Below are 25,916 nucleotides of genomic sequence, written 5' to 3' on the forward strand. Positions count from 1 at the left end.
AAATTCTCAGACTCTACTCCAGACCAACTGAATGAGAAATTTTGGAAGTGTGGCCTACCAACCCATATGAGAACCATAGCTCTAGTGCTTCTGAAAGTTTGTAATCGTCTGAAAACTACATGTAAACTTTGATGTTTAAGCATATCCTTCTGGTGAAAATGTCTATACCTTTTATGGATAATCAAAAGAGTGTTAACAAAATTAAGAACCATTTGCATTAGCTCAACAGCTTCCAAAGCGTGGGGATCTAAGGTCAAAACTACTTACAAAATAATACTAAGATGATTTTGTCTTTTTCACTGTGAAGACAATGCTTGATTTATCTCAAGTGTTCATCTTTTGGAAAATGGACGTATGGTGTTCTTGATGACACAAAAGCAATGGTCAACACAACTTGGCATGAATCGAAACAGTGGCACCCACCTATGTATTGGTCATTGTATCTTCAACACCCAGTTCTCACAGGTAAAAAAACAAAAAAAGAAACCCAGTGTCTGTTAAGAATATCCTTCATGAAAATGTAAATATTACTAATGTTATTAAATTCCAATGCTTGAGTACATATCTCTTTAATATTCTTGTGACAAAATAAGAAATACACACTAGTCACTTCTACTACTCACCAAATACAGCTGTCCTGAGGAACAAAATGTATACACTTGTTTGAGCTCAGGTTGATCTGTGTGTTTGGCAGACATTTTTCCAAGAAGGAACAAAGTGAGCCTGTCACCTCAAGGAAAACACTAGGTAATATCTGTTCCCAGTGATAAAATTTGAGCTTTCAGATAAAAATGAGAATTTTTTTTAAATGGCATCTGCCACCACGAGTGTAACAATTTCCAAATACTTAAATACTTTTGCAATAAGATTGGTGATGATATTAACAAATGTTTTTATTATATAAAAGTGAAATGTGTCAACATTTGGAAGATATGCAGAACCCAGTGAATTAATATTTTTGAAATGACCCAAACATGCTATAAGATCCATTCGTGCAAGATAGGCTAATGGATTTTAGCACAACAAAGAATGAAAAATTTACTGATATGGCTTCAGAGTCCATATTGTAACTAACCTTTAGGAAAATGCTATTTATCAACTTTGGGAGTATCAAAAAAAAAAAATCTAAGGTTATCTCAAAATGCTATGAAAAGATTCCTTCACTTTCCAACTACATAGTTATCCAGGATTTAAAGCAGAATTGTCTTCATACACTTCAATCCAAATAATAAAGCCGAACAAATGGCATGCAGAAGCAATGAAAATTCGCCTTTCTTCTACTAAGTCAGAGGCACTGAAGTGATTTTCAAAGTGTAAAATAATGCCACTTTTCATTAACCTTGGTTTTAGAAAATAGTTTTCATTAAAAGTGTGACTTACCTTTGACACATGTGGACCCTAAGAAAGAAGATACATACCAAGAAAGGCTCCTAGTAGCTAACTGGGTTCAAATTTAAAAAACAAAACAAAAAACAAAACAAAACAAAACAAACTGGGGAACCTAGCAGTCAGTTTTAAACTGGGGCCTCTCACACAAGCCATGCTTCAGGGAGAAGCCTGCAGAAACTCCCTGTCTCCCACATGGAACTGCTTGCCTGCACTATGTCCCTGCCAGCTGAGCAAGCCCTTATAAAGCAGTTCCTGGAGTTGTATTCCAACCAGTAGGGTGATGCTTTCCCCCATCCAATCAGAGCTGCACAGCTATACCCCCCATCATCAATTTTACTGAACAAGCAAAGCAGCTCCACTCTGACCAATCAGGGCAATGCCTTTTGGACCAATCATGCTGCAAGGATTTGGAATCCTCATTTGCATGAGGATGAACCAATCAGGGACTAGGGCTGGGGACTTCTGTTGATATAAGTCAGCTCCCCTCTGGCTCAAAGAGCACACTTTCCCTTTCCACGGAACACTGTGTATCCCTGGCTGGAGCTGGAAGACCAAAGGTTGGAACAACTGAACACAGCTCCCTGGACCATGGTGGAGCAGACTGGCATAGGGCAGAGCAAAGTGGACCAAAGCAGGTGTAGTGGACCAAAGCAGAACTGTCCAGTGGAGGAGGGGCCTCATCCCCCAGAAGGCCACCTTGTAACCACTCTGTTCCTCAGCCATGTTGTCTCTTGATTGAGCTGTAACACCATTAAGCTGTTCTCACAGCTGTGCTAAATCACATGAGCTTTTTGCACTAGTTTCCTTCTTTACTCCAACCCAAACTGGGGATTCCTGTTGGGGTTAAATTGACACCAAGGACCATCGGTTGACACAGAGTTTGTTACTGTTAAATTTTAGTTTCTCGGTTTTAATTCCTAATATGCTAAATCTCTATAGACATAATCCACATAAACAAAAAAAGCTCTATCAATTATTTTTAAGAGTGTAAAAGAGTCCTGAGGTTGGCAAATTTGAAAACCACTGCATTTTAACTACAAACTTTCTCAGGAGCAGGAAATAATTTTCATCCTCTTGGTCCTTAGAGTACTTACATTATTGAATTGTTACTTAACGACTATAAAAAATTAGGGTTCATGCCAGATTCCTAAGAAACAGACCAAAGCAGAGAAACACATTATGGAACTGTCTGTCCCAGAGACTACTAACTAAGCAAGTTGCATAAATTCCTGTAAATTTCTATAACCACTCTATCACTGCACAGTTGCATAACGGCAATGAAGGACCACATTTACTCTCAGAAATGTGAAGTAACAGAAGAGATGAAAGAGTATCTTCAACGTAGCATGAACATTCACTCCACTGAATAAACTATTTCCCATATTTCATGTTGGTAATATTAAGAATTGAGTTATTTCTAGGACAATAGGAAAACCAAAATGCCTACAATGACAGATCCTCCTCATTTTACAAACTTTAATACTTAACTTAAATACTTATAACAAATACTTATAAGTATTTGTGGTAAAATACTTATAACACAAAACTTACCATCTTAACTATTTTTAAGGGCCAGGTCAGGACATCACGTACTTTTAAACTGCTGTGACTCTCGTATATCTTATTTACTACTCAAATTCTTTTTTCCTGACTGCTTCCATGAATGAAAACACACAGTTTATCTTCAAGACTTTTCTAACAATTTTAAGTAGTCCTTTAAAAAAGGAGTTGCAAAAATATCCTTTCCACTAAATTATGAGGTTCTCAAAGACAGGTTATTTTCATTCACACTTCATGGTTATGAAGCAATTGATCAAAAATCAGAGTACAACATTCTAATAATTACTGGGGGAAAATATGTCCAAAAGACTATATGACCGGTCTGACTTGGGGAGTGAGAAGATGGACTGCTTTTTACTACACTTTCCAAAATTTGTTCATTTACTTTTATTTTTAGAAAACTGTGAGAAAGCAGTAACTATAAAATTATAAAATGACTTAAAAATTATTTCTGACCGCTATAAATGTTCTGTTGGAGTAGCATGGGCCAAATGATTTGAGAACAGCCAGATACAGGCTTACATCTGCCTCCATCACTTAACAGCCATGGGACCTTGGACAAGTCTTTAACCTTCCTCAGATGGCTGCTGTAAGGACTAAATAAAATTACATAGGGAAAACACAAAAATCACTCTAAAGCAGCTGTTGCTATTTTTGTTAGTTTTTATAACACTATCAAAATGAAGTTCATTCACGTATAAGCCAGCAGAGCAGTGAAAGCACTTTAATGGCAAAGGGCTGGCTAACATATAAGATTATTTACATATTTAAGAAAGTCAGATCAGAAATCAAAACTTACTCAACTATTTATAGAGCACATACTATGAACAATTCACTGAATTAAATACTGAATCTTATTACATACCTCAGTTTTATTGGATTTCATAAAATTCCAATAGGGCAACAGTTACACTTTCCTATCGTTAAATCTTTGTGGACTTTGCGCGGGGCAAGGGGTGTGGGGGCACGGGCGGATAGCCACGTCTTTGATAGCTTGCTGTAAGTTTTTAAATTAGTCCAAAAGTTTTTTTTTCCCCAAATAAGAATATTTTCCTTCAAAACCAAAGAGCGTAGGTCGACATCACTCCTCAAGACATTAGAAAAAAAGTTAAATGTGTTCATTAACTAAAGTCCCATGTCATTTCTTTCTGAAATAACAAATTTCCATAGTCGACATGAGAACAACCTGAGCTGCTGGAAATGAAGAACTGCACATCTTATTAAACAAGATGAATGAGAATGTCAAAACGGTTTTCATGGTTGGTGAACATATCAGAATGAAGGCATCTTTTCAGTGTCTAGTTAAACACATACATATTCTAGGCTTTCAAAGGCATTATAATGGGGCATTAACTAAGCATCAGGAGGTTTAGGTTATTTTTAAACTAGACTTGATGATACAGGGGACTTCAGCTTTAAAGATTTTTGGTCAATCAATAAATTCAAAACAATTTTTTTTTAGTTTGTCGTTAATAAAAATTATATGCTAACTACCAAATGTCTCGTCACTTTCTTCTGAAATCTACCACAGGACAAAAAGCGTTGCAAGTCCCAACAAACCAACAAATAGCTGTCACTGACCATTAGTTTAGTTTGTGTTATATCAAGAAGTCAAGAGGGAAGGGAAACTTTACATCACTTTATTTCCCCCTTTATTTTACAATTAAAAAAAATCACTAGTCTAAATTGAATAGGGAGGTGACACAGAAAACGTTTTTTTGAGAAAACAGCCTCAAAAGAAAAAATGTTTAAGTTCACACTGCTGATTCATCTACACACAGATACCTGAACAAACAAGTAAAACAAGTTTCCACTTGACAAAGAACCCAGCAACTCACAGTGAGGAAAAGCAATCTTGGAGAGCCGATTGCTCAGAGAGCTTACACATTAAAAGAAAACCCAGTAGGCGTACAAAAACAAAACACTCAGAATTTGCACCGATTACTCGAAATCAAATGCTTTTTAAAAAATGACACTCAAAGTTAGCCGGAACACCTAGGCTTTGGTAGAAATCCCAAAAAACCCACCCTACTCAATTCTTAGTATAATCCACACTGCTGATACAAGTCATTAGGTCCCTCCAAATTAGGGCTATATGCCACCGTTCTGAGAGTTTTGTCAGAACAAACACAGGGCAAAGCAACTTCAAGGACCTGACATAGGGGAAAAATGAGAACTTAAGAGACACTCATCATTTCAATTGCATCTACTGCATATGTTACAATCAACTACCCAAAAGATTTCTTTGTCCATGAAGCAAAAGCAGGCTATTAAGTACAGTGTTTTCTACAGCATTTCATCACAAGATTCATAAAGATGTTTACTCCTTTCTAAAACCTAACACTACAATGAAATAGATTTTCTTAGCATCATTTACATTCCTTGATTACTTTCTTCTCCTGAGCTCTAAGCTTAAGATTCCATTTTTCAACATATTTATGCGCACAATTTTGCCCTCTATCATATGGCTTCCACCCCCCAGATGTGTTTCTTTGGCCTTTTAACTGCTAAAGAATCACCTCACATCTGAAAGGAAGGAAATGCTCCAAGGGAGAGAAAAGAAGGCAGGTGACCAGACTAAACTTATCCAAAAAAAAAAAAAAAGGACTCCACAGTGAAAAAGACTGTGAGGAAATCATCTTATCTACAAAACGTTCATAACAGAACGTCTGATTAAGGCACCCCAGAAAGTGGTACAGAGGCTATGCCAACTGAGATACAAAATAGGGACAGTTCATAATTCAAGTACGATAAGAGATGATCCGGCAAACTCTACTGAGAGATTTCATCTAGTCTAGGTCAGAGTTGCATGTTGACATCAGAAGATAAGACAAGTGGAGTTACCCTGAATATCTCAGACCTCTATTTTTATCCTTGAAATTATTTAGCAATTAATTTCTATAAAAATGAGCAATGGAAAAATATTGAGGTCAAAGTTCTCATAAGGATTTGAGCAAAACTGAACCCCAAGAGACAACATATACCAGAAGAAAATGTCTTCTATGCAGACAGAATTACGATTTACTAACTCAAAACTAGCTAAAAGATAATCTGAAAAATGATACAAGGTATGAAAAAATAGCATATATCTAAATTAGAAATAATATGGTAGAGTTCAGGAAAAAATTAAAAATAAAAGAAAAATCATTTCAGAATAAAAGACTAACAAAGAAAAACAAAAGAGAAAAAAATTGCCGCAAGTAATGCATTATGACAGGGATTAGCAAACCATGACCCATGCATCAAATGTGGCCATCACCTGTTTTTACAAATAAAGTTTTATTGGTACATAACCAACTGATACCTTCACAGTACAAAAGCACAGCTGAGTATTTGAAACAGAGACCATACAGGGCACCAAGCCCGAAATACTTACTGTGTGGCCATTTACAGAAAGAGCTTCCCAACTCCTACAGTAAGAGAAATGGAAGGTAAAAGGAGAAATTTTTTGAAAAGCAAAAATAAATGAGGATACATATTTTTTTAAAGGTTTCAGGAGTAAGCGACAGCGATCAGTGGCTGGTGGGGAGGCGAGAATGGGCAGTTATTATTCAGACAGACACAGACTTCCTATTGCGGATGATAGTTTTGAAAATGGACAGTGGTGATGATGGTCGCACAACACTGTGCATGTGCTTAATGGCACTGACCTTTACACTTAAAATGGGTAAAATGGTAAATTTTATGTTATGTATCTTTTATTACAAGAAAAGAGCCAATGACAAATTTAGAAGACAGGCAAGGTTTCAATACACATAAAACCAAGGAAAAAGAATAAATACTAAAAACTAATTCAAGAAAACTTCTAAAATAAAAGATCTGAAACTACCCTCAAATGTAACTACCCTCGAATGTAATGAAAACGGCACATCATATTATCTGAGAAAATGAACTTAGACTAAAATGAAGGTATACTTCATCAGAATACATGGACTTTAACGAAAGAGGAAAAAAGAATCCTTTGAACAACCAGGAAAAATGACAAAGGGAAAGAAAATCATCAAACCATCAGACTTGCAACATTAACACTTTTTACTAAAAGAAAATGGAGTAACTTTTTAAATACCCAGGAAAGAGACTATGACAAAGGTTTTCCCTTCAGTCAAACTAACTTCCAAGCATAAGGCAAATGACTTCGAAAATTTTTCAGAAAATACTGATTCCAGGACATCACCCTGAGTAAACTCTGTAAGATCAAGTGACAGGCCATCAAAATAACTATAGAGAGACATCCATATAAGGAACAGTGACATTTGCAACAGAAATAGTTCATGATTTCAGGTATCTATTGCTGTATAACAAACTATTGCAAACTTTGGTGGCTTAAAGTAACAACCACTTATTTTTTCTGGTGATACTGTACATTAACTAAGATTGGTCATCTCGATGCTTGATGAGGCCAGAGTATCCAAGCCTCGCTCTCCCAGCAGTCAGCGGATACCGCTGACAAGCCTTACCTCTCACTCCACAATCTTTCTCAAAGCATGGTGGCTGGATTCCAAAAGAAAGAGTTCCCAATGCATGAAAGCGAGTATTTCAGATCTCTCAAGGTTCAGGTATAACACGGCATAACTTATGCCACATTCCAGTCACCCCAGCAAATCACAAGACCAACTCAAACACAAGGGGAGAGAAATAAGAGCCACCTGTTGGTAAGTGGTAGAGTATACATACACATGAAGGAATACATGGTAGCCATGTTTGGGGACTACCTACCACACATATACCTGTAGAACTAAAACTAAATGAAATTTATAAGAGAAAGCATGTAACAGTTACGTCCCCGAACAATGAAGCAAGAATAGTGAAGCAAAAAGTAGTATAGTATATGCAAAATATTTTTTAACTGTTTTCAGCAATCATTTTAGTGTCTGTGTTACTATTTTGAGATTATTTGTGCATAAAGCAAATTATGTGAAATTCTGATTCTAAAATCCTCTAGGTTCTTGAGAACCAGAAATCTAGGTATGAAAGAAATGATGTACAGATAGAATATTGAAAAGGTTAAGTAAAAACTCTGAATTTGAATTTGAGGTTATCAATATAAGTTAATGGGTTAGATGAAGAGAGGGAGATTATAAGAAAAGCCAGACAACATTCAATTATATACTGTCTACAACAGACATACTTTAAATATGAAGACACAGGCTGAAAGTAAATGAATATAAGGAATAAGAAATATGTATATACACAAAAATATATAATTTAAGATATAAAAAAGGTATATGATCTGACCAACAGTATCAACTACTTTGATTTATTTATACCATAACCAAGAACTACAGAATTCTTTTCAAGAGCACTTAACAAGCAACTTCCAGTCAAGATGGCAGTGTAGGTAACCTCAGTACTCGCCTCCTCCCACAACGACATCAAAATTATTATACAACTAAACTACAGAACAACCATCATTCAGAGCTGCCTGAAGTCTGGCTGAATAGAGTCCTACAACCAGGGAATTAAAGAAGCCACAATGAGACTGGGAGGAGAGGCAGAGACACAGACCAGGCTGCTCCCACACCTATGTGTGGTGGATTAAAACTGCAGAGTCCCCCCTGAGGAACAAGGGGTTCCCCCCAGCCCAACGTTCCAGTGCCAGGAAGACAAGTCCCAATAACTTCTGGCTGTGAAAACCCGCAAGGATGGGCCTACTTTTCTTTTGTTTCTTTTTTGTATTTTTTGTAATTTTTAGTGTAGGGGTCTTTCATGACATTTGTTATTCCTAATTTTTAAAAAATGTATATTGATGTATTATAATGGATTCTAAAAATTTTTATTTTCCAAATATTCACCATTAGTATGATTAATTTGTTTATTAACCCCATTGAACTAATTAGGTCTTTCATAGATTAAGATTTTCATTAAAGAATCATGCGATCTGCAAATAGAGACACTTATGCCTTGTATTTCTTTTTCTTGACAGGGTTGAATAAAAGTGGTTAGAATACCTATTTTCCTTTTTCTAGCAGTTAAAGGAAAAATGTTCAGTATTCACCACTAAATAGGTTAGCTTCAAGTTTTTCATAGCTGGCCTTTATCAGAATGAAGATGTTCTCTTTAGAACCAGCTTGTTGAGTGGTACCTGGTACAAACCATGGGTTTAAAGAAAACACTACATAAAAGATAATCCAAATTGTAGCCAACAATTTTAAGCCTGGGAAGATATTTATGAAACTAGTTCCTTTTCTTCTATTACCAAATTAGACCCATCTTAAATCCTGAGGCAGGGCATTTGCTTAGAAGTATAATCAAGAACATTGCCAAACAACGAAAAGTACAAGAAGATTCCCTCCCATGCCAGGGCTGCGCACTCGGACTCCTTTTCTTTCCCATTAATGTGCAACAGTGTAGAGGACAAGTGTTTTTTTTTTAGTAGCAACTACATTTGTACAGTGATAAGGAAAAAAAGACAAGCATGGTCAGGCTGACAAACCAGAAGAGACAGGAGTAAGTCAGGCATCCTCTATGTGGTTAAATGCATGTTGTTGGAGATACCATCCAAATTAAAAGAAAGCATAAAACTGCCATATATACTTTGCTGAGTTTGATACTGAAATATCTCATATTACATATCATAATCCAAGTCATATGCTAGTGAACTACCAGGAAGCCTATTTCAAAATATATTCGATTTAAAGTAAATACTATGATATCTCAGAATTCAATGCTTTGTTAAAAGCCTTTTTTTAAAAAGACCTCACCTAAACTTTTCTTTAAAAAGAGACCTCATCAGAGTCCTTTAACAAAAATATGTCACTACGAGGCACTGAAATATGAGGATATCATTGTTTTAAAATGGTACTATTTATAAAGTTTTGGCTGCTGTCCTTTGAAAAATAGAAAACCAGGGTCATGGATATTATCTATAGAATAGAAAGTTTTACAAAAACTCTAGTCAATGATGTAAGACTGGGTCATTTTGATATAGCCATCTTAAGAAGTCATTATAAATAGTATTTTGAGAACCCTATCAACAATGGAAACTGAAGATTGTGTTTCTAATTGTGGAGAGAGTCACTTCATTATTAACATTGTCTCTAAGCCATATTTTAAACAAATAATTATCACATTCCAAAATGGCATCGAAAGGATTCTTAACTGTGCTGCTGGAAAGAATTTTGGTTACTCTCACAGTAATATTTTTAAAAAGTCATAAGGACTTAAATATGACTTCACATCATTTCTGAGATCTTTAAAAGTGGTTTCAGTTCATTCTATAGAACTATAAACTCATTTTAAAACGAAAATAAAGGCGTCAATTAATATTCTCCCTCCCAATCTTCATCTGGCTAGCTAGCTTGGACACATCTTTTAAATCCCTGCTTCAAAATCTCTTTATCTGGAGACTTCCATATATTCTAAAACCAGGACAAGAGTCCTTATTATCTGTTCCAATAGTAAAATGTACTTTTCCTATCACTTCAGGTTTACACACTTTGTGGGGTGGGGTTTTTTTATTATTGTTCTTGTTCACTTACCCCATGCGGACTGCCAGCTCCATAAAGATACTATTTGCCATTTCAAAACTGTGTCAGTATTTAACACCTGATCTACGATAAGTAATAAAATACTTGTGAAAAATGAACTACAAGTTTTAGACTTTTCCATACAAGGGACTGTACCAATTTCCGATGTTTAAAACAGCTATTCCAGGATAATTCAAAGACTAGCATTCTAACCAACTTATAGTCAATTGAGAATTATTTTTAACTACTTAGCCTATACATGATGGAGAAGACTAGATTTGACAAAGCTCCAATGCTATGCACACAAACATGAAGTATGGTGAAACTGATTACAGGGTGTTATGTTTTTATACCATGGAGAGTTTCACTGTTTTTGTTGTCTGTTTTCCAATTGAACAAAAAAAAAGTTTTCTTCTGTAAAAATCAGTTCAAAGTTGGGGTCTCATAATTACAAAGCTTGTCTTCATAGCTTACCTGGGTACACATAAAACTCCAAAACAATAAAAAGTTAACTATTGTGGCAAACAGAAGAAGTGATTTGGGAGACAAACTCTATGTGTGGCTAATCCTACATATATTCATTATCACACAAAACAATATAAGTATCACCAGTCACTACTTAAAAGGCAGTATGCTGAGAAGTCACAAGATTTGTGAGGCAATATGTTAAAATAGTCATATTTGGAATAAAATACGCAAAAATAAACAACTTTGGGGTTAATGTATAACACCAGTCATAGACCTTTCATTTGACCATAAAAAAATGCTATTTCAGCTAAAATAAACAACATCCTTGAGCAAATATCTAGTCAGATGGAAGCCCATTTATTATTCAACTATTACATTCCCAATAGTAGTGTCTACTTGTCAAGAATGGAACCAGTAATTTAATACTGATTCCCTGTGTTTCTCATATTGTTGATCAGGGCCAGTTAATGAATCACAAACAGCATTAGTAAAAAGTGAAGTGGAATAGGATATAAAATATCAGAGTACAGCACATGTAGTAAGGAAAAGCATCGTTTCCTGAAACTTCTGGCTCAGTTTGTGTGTGTGACAATGTAAAATGCTTCTAAGTATAGGTTGCAATAAAAATGTGTGAATCTACTGTTGAGACATATGTCCCAATTATTTCCTTCCCCCAAAACTTGGAAAGTAGAAACTCCCCATCACAAATACAAAAACTAAAAGTGACATTAACTCAGGTATAGGTTGTAACAGTTTAATCCTGATTTCACAAGCTCTAAAATCAAACTGTATTTTAGTTCAAATCCAGGTTCCACTACTTGTGTGAATCTGGACTTATTTAAACAGTATGTGCTTCACTTTTGTTATCTGTACAATGAGGACAATAATATCTTTCAAGTTGTGGTAAAATTAAATAATACCTATAAGTTCTTAAATGTTTTACCATTAACAGAATAAACTAAAGGCATGACATATATTAGACACATAGCCTGAAACTTAACAGAGGGCATCTTTGGCTTATTAACTTTGGTGTTTGTGTGTGGTGCTTTGTAATTTTGTACGTTTTTGTCCTATATAAACTGTATAACGAATATAATATGCACATTTCTAATGTAATGTTTCTGATGTATATAACATAACATTTATTTTTAAATATGTCAATAGTAGCTATTAGGGTAGTGAATGTCCTTTGTTTTTGTTTGCTATTTCTGTATTTTATAAAAATATACTAAAAGTTTTTAAAAGAAAATAGTCACCTACTGGCTAAAAAGAAAAATAAAAGGACAAAGACAAAAGCATGGGGTCAACGGTTTAGGAATTAGCACTTTTTTTGGAGAATTTAGGTGCCAAATACTCCTCGCTAAATACCCACACAATCTTAGTATGTAATTTCTGCCCATGAGAAAACGGAGACAACTGAGATGATCTGAACTGTGTTAAACAACTAACAAAGAGCAGTGTCCAGAATTTCAAAGCCTGTATTTCTTCTATTATCATATAATGCATCCAAATATTCTTCTCAGGTTGTTTTAAGTAGGGATATTTTGTTCCACCTAATTAGACTATAAACTTAAGAGGAAAAGTTTCACAAACTGTAATCTTTCACTGGCTTACTAAGACTACGATAGATCCTTAAACACTTGTTGAGTTACTGTCAACTTCTTTTGTTCTAGTCCTCAGGAGACATACTTTTGTTTTAAAAACGAAATAAACTAGCAAACACATGACAAAACGAACACTGCCCGAATCTCATTATTCCTGCACGCTCGGAACTGCAAATGTTTACGTATACCCAGATACAGACACCACCACTAAAGGGATTTCGCAAAGAGTTACAAATAACACTGCAAACACCAAAAAGAATGGATTCCCACGTTCCCCTACCACGCCCCCGTCACCCATGCACTATCAATGAAAGGGACCTCTGTCTAGCCTTCCGGTGAGGTGTTAAAGAACCATAACCACGCCCCCATTTTGTTCCATCATAACTTGTTTTCTTTCCCTACCCGGACCCCCGTCCCCAACACCAAAACCCTTAAAAAGCAATTCAAAAGTATCTGACCTGCAGCGAAGTGCAGGGGGGAAGATTTCCGGCCGGCCATGTCCTTAGCATTCACGTTTGCTGCGTCCACCAGCCTCTTTACCCGGGACACGTCCCCATTGCGGCAGGCCTCCAACAGTTCCCGTAGGGCCCCGCTCACTGCTGGGACCCCCGGCCCAGGTCCCGCTGCCCCAGGCCCCACTGTTGCTGTGGTGCTAACTCCGGCCGCCTCGGGACTCTCCGCCAAGCTCGATCCAGGGGAGGACGGAGAAGAAGATGAGGAAGAAGTCGGGGAAGAAGAGGACGACGGTGAATTGTTACTGCCGCCACCGGCTGGGTTGGGAGGGACCCCGACGGCTGATGAAGCAGAGACCGCCGGGACCAAGGGAGCGGCGGCGACGGTACAGATTGTGCTGGTGGTGTTGCAACAGCTGGTACTGTCAACCGGGTCCGGGGATCGGGGCCTGTCGGGCGGATCCCGACTGCCATCCCCCTCCGGCAGCGCTAGGCCGTGCCGCGGGGAGGTAAAGGGGGCCAGGCCACTCGCCGTGGGGGAGGCTGGGGTGGTCCCCGGGGCCAGGCCGGGGCTGAGTGGTGGGGGAGGTGGTGGCGGTGGCGCCGAAGCCCCTGGGGCGGGCTGGAGCTGTTGTTGATGATGGTGGTGATGATGCTGAGAGCGACGCGACGCCGCCATCTTCGGACTCCCCCAGCACTGTCACTGCGGCAACGGCCGCTCCTCCCGCCCTCACTTCCGACTGCTGGACCAATTAGCATCCAGCACACGGGAAATGATGCTAGGTGAAGTGGGCGGGGTGAAAGAGAAGGAGGGAAGTATTGGGAGCTCGGAGAACGGCCACGGAAGGGGGCGTGGTCTTGTGGCAGAAGGGCGGGCTTTGTGACGCCTTGGCGGGCCGGCGGGGAGATTTGAAAGCTGGAACCAGTGTCTACAGAAGTGGGAAGCTTTTCTGCATTTCTCGCTTTCAGCTTGCTTACCTTGACCTGCTCCGTTTTGTTGCCGAGTTTAGTCTTCTTCATCTTGCCCCAGAGCCTGCTATTCTGATGTTACTAAATGCAAGAAGAGAATATCGTTTTTCATCTCTCAAGTATCCTCGTCTGAAAAATGGAATACCAGCTACCTCACAGAATTGTTAGCGGTATTCAATGAGCTGACATATGCAAGGCGTTGTGTCCTTTCTTAAAACATAACCATGATTAACCCATTGGTAATATTTTTCATGCAGTCTTCCCCTACACTTCCCCATTTATCCCCTTTGTCTCTATATCCCTTCTCTGTAAGTTTTCTCACTCTCTGTACTTTCTTCATATTCCTTTTTAAAATAGTGGTTCTGATTGCTACAGTTGGAATTAAAGCTCTTATTCCACTAGCTATGTAAATTTCAGCCCTCCATTGGACTATACGGTGTCTGTGGTTCCTCTTTGCAAAACCAACAGTGGAATAGATGTTAACTATTAAAATTATAATTTTTTCTGTTACCTTTTTACTTTTATTTTCACCTTAAGCTCGACTCAAATTTGTGATTATGTTCCTTTCTTTTCAAGTCTTTTTAGCTGAATCTGTCCACTCCACTCTTTTCACCTCTTTCCTCTCCCAAACTAAGATAAAATTCTCACTGCTATCCATCATTCACCTTCAGATGCCATTCTTCAGCAACTGCTTTTTCCTCTGCCTATACCTACTTTTTTTGTGTGCTATCAAAAAAGATGTGTAATGAATGGGATAATCTCATTGGGGTCTCCATTTCCTGCCTCCCATTCAGTAGTAAACTAGGCATAGTGGAAGTTTAGACAAACACCATTATTCCAGTAGAATGGACACACAGAGATCCCGTGTCTTAAGGAAAAACAAGATTTGGAAGGATCAAGTAGAAATCTACCACTGAAGGATATTAAACCAGGTGATAAATTGTTGTTTTGCATGTCTTTAATATAATACAAGGGGGAACGCAAAAAAACCCGAAATTTATTTATAAAAAATTGTGTATTTACTCTTACATGTTTAAATTTCAGTCACCTTCAAAGTACTCTCCATTTGATGCAATACACCTGTGGAGACATTTTTTCCACTGCCCAAAACAGTTTTTGAACTCATCGATTTTGATGCCTCTGTTGTTTTTTGTTTCATCTCTTCCACATCAGCAAAATGGTTCCCTTCAAGGATATTTTTCATCCAGGGAAACAAAAAAAAAAGTCACTCGGGGTGAGATCGGGTGAATAGGAAGGGCGGGGCAGAAGGGTCATGCCATTTTTCATCAAAAACTGCTGAATACTCATGTGATGTGGGCAGGTGTGCCTGTAAATCCATCGTGAAATGGGCAAATGTGTTGAAATAGTCTTCAAGAAAAATTCACTGAAGCCAAGCACAACCTCTCACAACAACGCCACCTGGTACACTGATACAGATGGATTCCCAGAACGCTCAACTAGTGGAGGAAGACTGTACTACAGGAAACTCACCCTCCAGAAGATAATTCCAGTTTTTTTGGGTCCCCCCTCATAAGTGTGATGCTAATATTCCCATCTAAATAAATTGGTAAGTTTATTTAAGACTACCATCTAAATATAACAAGGTGAGGAACATAATATTACGAGTGATACTTATTGTCATCTAATACAGGTTTACAGATTATAACTAACATTATCCATCTGTTTCATAGATTTGTGTCATTGTTCATAAATTGACAAATGTGTGGCTGGATAGGAAAACTCCATCAGTGCAACTAAAATCTTTCCACAACACACATTCTCCTGGTTTTGAATCTTAAATCAATGTACAGCACAGGGTAGCATTAAAGAGTGGGGATGAATTAACATGATACCTTAGATGTTTTTAACTCACCTTGGGGAGGCATAGGAATATCTCGTCTGATCCCTTGTTAGCCAATTACTCATAGATTGCAAGAAGTAATAATGTTCACCCTGATTTAAAATGCACCTGCTGTGACTGTTTACCCATGTAAAATAAGAAAATTTCTGCTGCAAAGAGATAAAAAGTCTGAATTGCCTGAAACTACTAGTAAACAGTCTGAAAATGCAGTCCATCAATGAGGAATTGCTTTTTTCCCCTCCAGCAGAAGGTAGTAAAAGTACTTAACATTAAGTATTTATAAGGTTTAGGTTTACATGGACTAATATTGAGCTCTAAACACAAAGTGCAGATATCATTACCTAACCTTTTACAGCTAAACGCAATTCCATGGGGAATGCATGATACCCTAGTGAGGAAAGCAAAGCATGGAGTCAAACCTGGGCTGGAATCACATCTCTGAAGATTACTATTTGGCTAATCTTGGTAGATATGCTTCAGCTCTGTCATCCCAAAATTCTGATCTTATTGTAGCCTGTCATGAAGATTAAAAGACCTAGGTGTTTTATAAGCCCTCCTCGAGTGTTAGTTTCATTCTCTTACATGGGATGGTGTTAATAGTAACTCATAGCCGCTATTGATAGCTATCTCCTCCCAACTTCCTTTATGAAAAAGATAGTGATGGGGAATAACTATGCACCATTTTAAATGTAACAGGAATTCTTAAGAAAGATCAGGTTTAATAATTTTCTCATCTGAAAATTTAAGATTATATGCAGTCTCTAATATCTCCAAGAATTGCAATAGTATCTTATTTTCAAAAATGTTTTCAGAAAAATCACATCCAAGTTGTTTAAAACATCGCACTCTCCTAAGTCATATTGTTGACGCAGAGGAGCACCAGTTCAAAGGGAGCTGCCACCTGGACTGTGTTGTGATGTTTGTTTTTCCCTAAGAGGATTATATGGACGCAGTTTGTAAGTTATACAATCATAATTTGTGCAGTTTTCATATTTCATTTACACTTGGCACGGTTATTTCATCCATGTACTTTTCCTTAGTCTGCTCCAGATCCAAGTTCACTGGTAGTATGTCGGATCTATTAAGTCCACCAAGCCATGGTGAATGATGATGCCAACATCTGCCTTTGTGTTGAAGGACACCACATACTGGCCATGGGGAAGCTCTTACCCCTGGTAAAGTCTGGAGCAAAGACCTCTGCAAGCAGAGACCACCAGACCTACAGGCTGGGAATAAGTGGCAGCCAAACAGTGAGAGGCACTAGGTCAATACCTGATCGCGTGGTGCCGTATCTTCCACCCGCTGTCTCCTTTTGCTTGTTTGTGATGGTTTGGCTTGTTGAAGGAAATAAATGACTGAAAACTGTTTAAGCAGTGTTTTGTGCAATTTTTCTTAACGTTGCCTACTCCTTCATATCTTGTCTTTGTTTTGCTGTTGTTGCTCAGAATTAAACATTGAATAATCCAGGAGAAGTCATTTAACCTCTCTGTAAAATCTTCTGCAAGGTGGGGATATTAAGAGTCATTATGAGACATAAATTATATATGTCAAGTGCTTAGAACAGCTCCTGGTACATGATAAATGCTATGTAAATGTCAGCTGTTATTATTCTTAAGAACTGGGGAAGACCCCTAGTATGGTATGTTAAAGGTTACCTGGGAAACATATTCACTAAAAGAACTGTAATGGGGTTAACAATGTCTTACCTTAGGGGCAGATCGACTTTCTACCCTCGGGTGATAATTTAGTCCACAGAAACCTTGATTGCCTTTCTCTTCCATAAGACATCACACTGGCCCATGACGATGATAGTAAGCTGATTGGACCTAGTGCACAAGAATTAAAAACTACTGTAGACTTATTAATTAATGAGACATTTGCATGTCAGAGGGGAGGAAATAAATCCAACAAAAATTCAGGGGACTTGCATGTCAGTGAAATTTCTAGGTGCCCCGTGGTTTGGGGCATGTCAAGTCTCCCTTCTAAAGTGAAGGATGAAGTATTGCATCTGGTCCCTTTTACAATCAAAAAGAGGCATAATGCCTAGTGGGTTTCTTTGGGTTTTGGAGGGGACATCTCCTAACAGTGTATGTGACTCTGGTCTCTTTACTGAGTGACCAAAAAAGGTGCTGAATTTGAATTGGGTCCAGAAGAAGAAAAGGCTCTGCATCAAGTCCAGGGTGCTGTGAAAGGTGCTTTGCTACCTGGGCTTAATATCCAGCAGATGCAATGGTGCTTAAAGAGTCGTGGCAGATAGGGATGCTCTTTAAAGCCATTGGCAGGCCTGCCTCTGTGAATCACAGCACAGACCCTTATGATTTTGGAGCTGTGTCCTATCATCCTTTGTGGATAATTACTCTCCTCTTGAGAAATTTACATGCTATTGGGTCTTGGTAGAGACTGAATGCATATGCATGGCTCACCAAGTTATCATGTAACATGAACTGCCCATCATGGGTTGGGTGTTATCTGACCCACGAAGCCATAAAGTTGCATGTGCACAACATACTCCCTGATCAAATGAAAGTCGTATATATGAGATGGGCCTTGAGCAGGCCCTGAAAGCACAAGTTACATGAAGAACTTAGCGTTACACTACGACCTAAGTGTCCATGGCTCTCATTCCTACACATTATTCTCTCCCAGCCCACAGTTATGGCCTAGATCAGTTGGTTGAGGCAGAGAAGGCACAATATGCAGGCACCACCTGAAATTGTACAGCTATAGCACTATAGCCTCTTTCTGGGACATCCCTGAAGGACAGTATTAAAGGGAAATCCTCCCAATAAACAGAACTTTGAACTATGTACTAGATTGTTCATTTTGTTTGGAAGAAAAAAATAGCTCCATGTGCAATTATTACCAGTTCATGAGCTGTGGCCAATGGCTTGGCTGGATAGTTAGGGACCTGTAAGGAATCACTCAAAAATTAGTGACAAAGAATCCTTGAGAAGGAGTATATTGATCATTCTCTCTAAACTGGTGGAAAAAAATGTAAAGATACTTGTGTCCCATTTGAATACTCAAAAAGTAGTGTCCTTGGTAGAGGTGGATTTTAATAATCAAGTGGGTAGGATGATTCATTTTGTGGACACCGGTCAGCCTTTTCTCCCAATCACTCTTTGTTATTATCCAGTCAACTCACAAACCAAGTGGCCATGGTGGCAAGGATGGGGGTGTGCCTGGCTGAGACACACAACATGAACTTCCACACACTGCTGCTGATCTAGCTATGGCCGCTGCTGAGTGACTAGTCTGTCATCTGACACCAAAATGAAGTCTCCAAGATGGTATCATTCTCTGGGGCGATTGGCCCGCTACCTGGCGGTATGTTGATTATATTGGACCACTTCCATCATGGAATGGACAGTGTTTTTATTGGAATAGACACTTACTCTAGATGTGGATTTGCCTTTCTTGCATGCAGTGCTTCTGCCAAAACTGCCATCTGTGGACCTACAGAATGCCTTATCCACTACCATGGTATAAGTTTATAATAAGCATTGCTTCTGGTCAAGGAACTAATTTCACAGCAAGTGAAGTGTGGCAATGGGCCCATTTTTATGGAATTCACTGGTTATCCATGTTCCCCATCATTTTAAAACAGGTGGCTTGATAGAACATTAAAATAGCCTTTGGAAGGCACTCAGATATAGCATAAGCTAGGTAGCAATACTTCGCCAGGCTGAGGCATTGCCCTTTTGGAGGATGTGTATGCTCTAATTTAGTGTCTACTATTTGATGTTTTTTTCTCCCATGATCAGGATTCACAAGTCCAAAAAACAAGGGCTGGAAATTGAAATGGTACCACTCACTGTTACCACTAGCAACCCAGGAGGAAAATTTTTGCCTCCTGTCCCTGAGATCTTATGCTCTGCTAGGTTAGAAGTCTTAGCTTCAAAGCAAGGAATGCTTCCACCAGAAGACACATGAATGATTTCACTGAATTGAAAGTTAAGACTGCCACTTTGGGTTCCTCGTGCCTCTGAATGAACAGGTGAAGAAGAGAGTTGCTATACTGGCTGGGGTGAGTGATCCTGACTACCAAGGGAACTTGAGCTGTCACTACAAAACGGAGATGAAAAAGAGTATCTCTGTAGTACACGAGATCCATTAGGGGATCTCCTGGGACTACCATGCCTTGCGGTTGAAGTCAATGGAAAACTATAACAGCAAGACTACTAATAGCCCAGAACTTCCAGAAATGAAAGTTTAGGTCACCCTGCAAGGCAAAGAACCATGACCAGCTGAGGTGCTTGCTGTAAGTAACAAAAGCATGGAGTGGATGATAGAAGAAGATAAATACCAACTACCATCACTTGGCCAGTTGTAGAACTTCGGACTTAAATATTACAAGTATTTTCTCCTTATTTTGTTATGAATCTATATGTCTTCTTCCCTCTCTTATCCCCTTATTATAATAGACATTAATAATAGTTAGCTTTTTATCAGAGTATTTAAGTTACACTTTATCAGGGGGAAGAGTGAAATGAATCATCCAAGTACTTGGCATCCTCTTCTAAGGAAAGGGTTACATTTTCAGTTGTACACAGCATACACTGAAATATGATATTTCCCTTGTATTTGGAGGTTAAGTATAGTTTAAGAAAATAGGTATAGGTGCCAACTTGATAGGAGGTGGATCGTAGTGCTTAGTTTTATGTGTCAACTTGGCTAAGCTGTAGTACTCAGTTTATTCAATCAAACAGAAACCTGATGCTACTGTGAAGATATTTTGTAGATGTTTTAAATATCTACAATCACTTAATTTTAAGTAAAGGAGATTTTCTTCCATAATGTAAGTGAATCCCATCCAATTGACTGAAAGATACCAGACTCAAGCTGGGTGAGGGAGTAGTTTTAATGTTCAAACAAGTTCCATTTTTAATATTTTCCTACTTTGTTCATGTGTATTACGAAATAAAGATTATCCTTATTTCAGTTATACTCTAAAACAGACATCATTGTTTCTTAATAACATCTTTTAATAAATAAAAAGAAAAGGTTCTTGAATATTGTCCCTGTTACACATTTGTATCCCTGTTATCTCCCTTAGATAACCTACCCTCCCATTTTTGAGAAGGTAGGACCTAAGTCTTTTTCAGAATGGGGTTCTCTATTACCACTACCTCCACTGCACTGCTTACTCTAGGCTTTTCCAACTTGTCTCAATGAACCTTGGTACTGAATAGTATTCCACAGTGACTCACTGGTTCAATCATTCTTTTGAGAGTCTTAGCTTTCTCCCAGCGCATGTTTCCTTCTGCATTCAAATGTCCTGACATTCAGACTGTACAAACCATACATGGAAAGCTGACTGTGAGTAAGAACAATGATGGGCCTCACTGAGGGTGGGCAGCTATTGCTGCAAGAAGGCACAGAAAGGAGCTGGCCTCCTCTCCAGTTTCCTGCTGTGCCCTGCATCTCTCTGAGACCCTGGGTCTGGCTCAGGAAGAAAATGTGTGCTAGTGGAATTTAGTCCCATGTTAGACTAGCATGGCTGTGCCATCTCGCATCCTGAAACCTACCCAGCTAGTCTAGACTTCTGCATTAAAATGGAGGAGTTCTTTCCCTAATGATAGAAATTGATCTCTTCTTTTAAGTTGTTTTGCTATGTGCTAAGGTAAAGTACACATGATCTAAATTGCTATTGCCACAAAAAGGCTTCTCTCTCTCTGATAAAAGATTCTGTCCTTTCAAAGATTCAGAGATGACTTAAAAATAAAATTTAAACTCCTTTCCTTCATCTCTTATTTGACTATTCTGCATCTACTTCTGTTGATCCTTTTACTCTTAGGGTTTAAGACCTCAAGGTGATTTGGTCTTCTTATTTCGGTTCTAGAGTCAGTAATATGTTTATGGTATAGTTCCAATAATGCACCCAGATTCTTTCAGGACTGATGTCCAGCTGGAAAGCAGTCATAGGGCCACATCAATTGTTGTTCACTGACATCTAGTTAACTGTTTGGTGGCTGGGCCATGCAGGTTATTAAATATGACATTTGTGTATGGGTACTCACATGTAGAGGGTTGCAAATAGATATCACTCTATTACATTGAAAGCTTCATGGAATCACATCTTTAATATCTGTAGTTCTGTTGTTTTGTACAACTGAAAACATCATAGACATCCAGTTAATACTAATCAGCCAGTTAGGTGCAGTGTATATTCATGAAATATCATCATTTGATTGCCCAGATTTTGTTATAAATGGTAAGTGATATTTATGGCATTATTAGCATCAGAGGAGCTGCCCCCTAGGCACCCAGGTCTCCTGTGCTTCGAGAGGCAGACAGATGCAGCATAGTTGGTGGTGCTCTGTAAGCAGAGTGCTCAGGGTCTTACCCTGAACTCTCGTGGGAGAGCTCCATGCCAACCCAAGGTCACCCGAGGAGAAGTTCTTATGAACAGTGATCCATGTCTTTATAGAGTGTCATCTCAGCACCTCAGTTGGACAGACTATTTGAACATCAGCTGGCAGTTACAGCTTTGTCTTTTGAACTTATATCTCAAGTGTACTTGCACTTTACAAAGAGATATGTTCCTTTGTCACAGAATTTTGTATTGGGTTCCCTTTCTAGTTTTCTTCAGGGAAAAAGCTGAGGGAAAAAATGGATAAAATGTGACTAACATGGATAATTATCTTTAAAATTCTCACCAATAAGTTATTTTTATCATTTTTCTTTTGGCCCTCTGAGAAAAAAATCTCTGTGGAAATTTGAACCTATTGAAAATCTTTAGCCTTCAGCCAACCCTTTCTAAAGAGCAAGAGCATCATTATGGCTTTTCTCAAGCACAAAAAAAAGGTGCTCAACTTTAATTACACCAAGCTTTTATTGATTTGGCTGACTTACTATTTTAGCCTGATTAACATTGGGGAACTTATAATCATCATTGTTCAGGCTTGGAGATGTGGAGGAGACACAAAGGTCAGCAGTGAAAGGTGGCCATCATTAGAGGAAGGGGACACTCCAAAGTGACAGAGATATGTATTAAAATAAAAAGATAGCTTATCCAATAAATGGTGTTGGGAAAATTGAACAGATACATGCAGAGAAATGAAACTAGACCACCTTCTGACACCACACACAAGAATAAATTCAAAATGGATTAAAGATAAATGTTAGACTCAAAACCATAAAAATCCTAGAAGAAAACATAGGCAACAAAATCTCTGTCATTGCTCACAAATATTTTTTTCTAATATATCTCCTCACATGAGGGAAACAAAAGAACAAAATAAACAGATGGGACTACATCAAACCAAAAAGTTTTTTCATAGCAAAGGAAACCACCAACAAAATAAAAAGACAACCCACTGAATGGGAGAACATTTTTGCCAATACATCCGATAAGGGGTTAATATCCAAAGTTTATAACAAACCTACAAAACTCAACACCAAAAAACAAAAAATCCAGTTTAAAAAAATGGACAAAGGACCTGAATAGACACTTCTCCAAAGAGGATGTACAGATGGCCAATAGATATATAAAAAGATGTTCAAAGCCACTAATCATCAGAGAAATGCAAATTAAAACCACAATGAGATATCACCTCACAACCATCAGAATGACTATCATCAATAAATCAATAACCAGCAAGTGCTGGCGAAGATGTGGAGAAAGAGGAACACTTTTGCTCTGTTAGTAGGAGTGTAGATTGGTGCAGCCACTGTGGAAAGCAGTATTGAGAGACCTCAGAAAATTCAAAATGGAACTGCCTTAGGACCCACTGATTCCACTTCTAGGAATATATCTGAAGGAACCCAAAACACTAATTTGAAAGAATATAAGCACCCTTATGTTCATTGCAACATTATTTACAATAGCCAAGATTTGGAAGCAGCCCAAGTGTCCACCAGTAGAAGAGTGGATAAAACAACTATGGGACATGTATACAATGAAATACTGCTTGGTTGTCAAAAAGGAGAAAATTTTACCTTTTGTGAGAGCAGAGATGGATTGGAGAACATTATGCTAAGTGAGATAAAGCAGTCAGAGAAAGACAAATGCCATATGATTTCACTCATATGTAGAATCTAATGAACAAACTGAACTAACAAGCAAAATAGAGACAGACATAGATAGAGAGCTGGCTGACAGCTCTTGGGGTGGGGTATTGGGGATGGAGAGGTCAATAAAAAAAGGACTCATGGACATGGACAATGGTGTGGTGATTGCAGAGGAAGGGGAGTGGGTGGAGGTGGAAGAAGGTATAAGGGGGATAAATGGTAATGGAAACAATTAAAAAGAAAAAGGAAAATGGTAATGCGGACAATTAAAAGGAAAAAGGAAAAAAGCTCAGTATCTCTTGGTAGCTTTTGAGAATACTGAGGATGCGTATTAACCTAAGGAGATATAAGTAACCAGAAAGTAAGAGTTTACTAAGAGAACTTCCTTCAAAGGTACACTGCAATTAGATAATAGGAATATCAGTAGCATCCATTTCTCAAGTGCATACTGCAATGCTTCTCAAAGTGTCCCCAACAAATGCAGACTGTGGACCCTCCATGGAACCCACTTAGAGCCCACCACCTTCAGAGTGTCTGACTCAAAGTCTGTGTCTTCCTGTTTTGTTTCCATTTTTACTTTCTTTAGAATGCCTGGCTTCTAAGGAGCGTTGCTGGGGATATTAAGATGTTACTGAATCAGTTGCAGAGACTCTTATCCTGCTATGATTTATTATAAGGGCCACAAGACACAAGCATGTGTAAGAGGAGAGTAGAAAAAAATGCTGACAACCACATGTCAGTATTACTTCCCTTTGTAACACAAGAGTCTAGGTCTTACCCAGCTGTGACCATGGAATACAGTCACATATTTACACCCAAATTTATACCTCTCATTTACCAAGTGATTAAGAAGTCCAGACTTTCCCTAGATTTTTCCTCTCCAAACATTCCCTCAAACCCCCAGAGTTGTTTTTACCTGCTAATAAAATCAGTTTTTCCCACCTGCTGCTGAAAGAGTGAGAACTTATCAACGTTGCTAAGCTCAGACCCCACTGTCCTTCGATGTTTAGGAGGCCCGGTCTGTTTGTCTCGGTCGTCTCCAGCCTTTGGCCTTGCTGGTGTCACTGGGCTGGCTGCAGCCGAGCCCTGGCAGCCCTGCCAAGATGGTCCCTGATTAGGAATCACCACCTGCTGATGGGCTGCCTGAGTCTAATTATTCAATCTGGAAAATAAAATGGGAAGATACATAAGCATGTTTACAGAAACCGTGTCAACTATCTTCCTTCTTGACACGCTTCCGTACTAATATTCTCAAAAGTTGTCATTAGCATGGAGAGGCAAATGCCATAAAGGTCTTTATTTTACAGTTCTGGTGGCTTTGTTCCAGTCATAGCGCTGCTTTTCTAAATAAAAAAAATTATAGTATTCAGGGGAAGACATGGAATGCTGGAACTAGAAGTAATTTTAGACAAACTCTTAATTTTATAGCTAAGACTATAGAGTTACCTGTTCTGTCCTGTAGCGGTGGTGAATGTCCTGAGCCCAGACAGTAGGGTCCCCATCCAGAGACCGTGTCCCGCCCTCTCCAGCCGATGCTTTTTTGAAGACAGAATTAAAGAGATCTTCATGGTCTGAGTTACCCCGTTGTTAAACCAGTCTGGCTTTCCAAGGTCAGGTTTTGAGAGATGGAGTGATGTTGGAGAGGAGGGGAGCTGCAGTCTGGTTCTTCTTCTGAAGTCGATGGTGGTGCCTTAATTCCACTCTCTCATGGTGGATGGCAGTTTCCTTGGAGCTTTGGTTCTGCTTTTAGGAATAATGCCACCGGGTTCATGTGACGGTTCACAGTTGACCAGACGTGCACACACATTCTTCCTTTTGATAATGACAACCCTGAGAGGTTGACCACGTAAAACTACCCCTAATTTTCAGGAAAGATCCTGAGGCTGGAGAAGGTGAACTGCCTTGTTCAAGTTCCTTCAGATCTTATATGATAGAGATGGCCCCAAATCTGAATGTTTTGGTGCTGAGTGTGGTATACTTTCCAGTAGAAGGAGGCCTTGTTCGCGGCATATTTGCCCATCAACCGCCAGTTTGATCTCAGATCAGCACTTCGCTTGTTCTGCACTGCACCACGTGGGACATTTCCCAGACTACCTTGCTCCTGGGCCTCCTGCAGGGCTCAGTCAATGGGAAA

General features: G+C 38.7%; 1 protein-coding gene across 1 annotated transcript in view; it reads right to left on the bottom strand.

Moving 5' to 3' along the window:
* TNKS (tankyrase) overlaps positions 1 to 13,640 on the bottom strand; it is a 170,283-nt gene extending 156,643 nt beyond the window's left edge. Inside the window, exon 1 of the mRNA XM_054566083.1 lies at positions 12,946 to 13,640. Within this exon, the coding sequence (XP_054422058.1) occupies positions 12,946 to 13,618 (673 nt within the window). The 5' untranslated portion in view covers positions 13,619 to 13,640. The remainder of the gene's footprint in view (positions 1 to 12,945) is intronic.
* Between the last annotated feature and the right edge of the window lie 12,276 nt (positions 13,641 to 25,916).

The sequence above is a fragment of the Pteronotus mesoamericanus genome, unplaced genomic scaffold, assembly GCF_021234165.1.
Source record: "Pteronotus mesoamericanus isolate MK-2021 breed Mesoamerican mustached bat unplaced genomic scaffold, CSHL_Meso_final contig_169, whole genome shotgun sequence".
Lineage (NCBI taxonomy): Eukaryota > Metazoa > Chordata > Mammalia > Chiroptera > Mormoopidae > Pteronotus > Pteronotus mesoamericanus.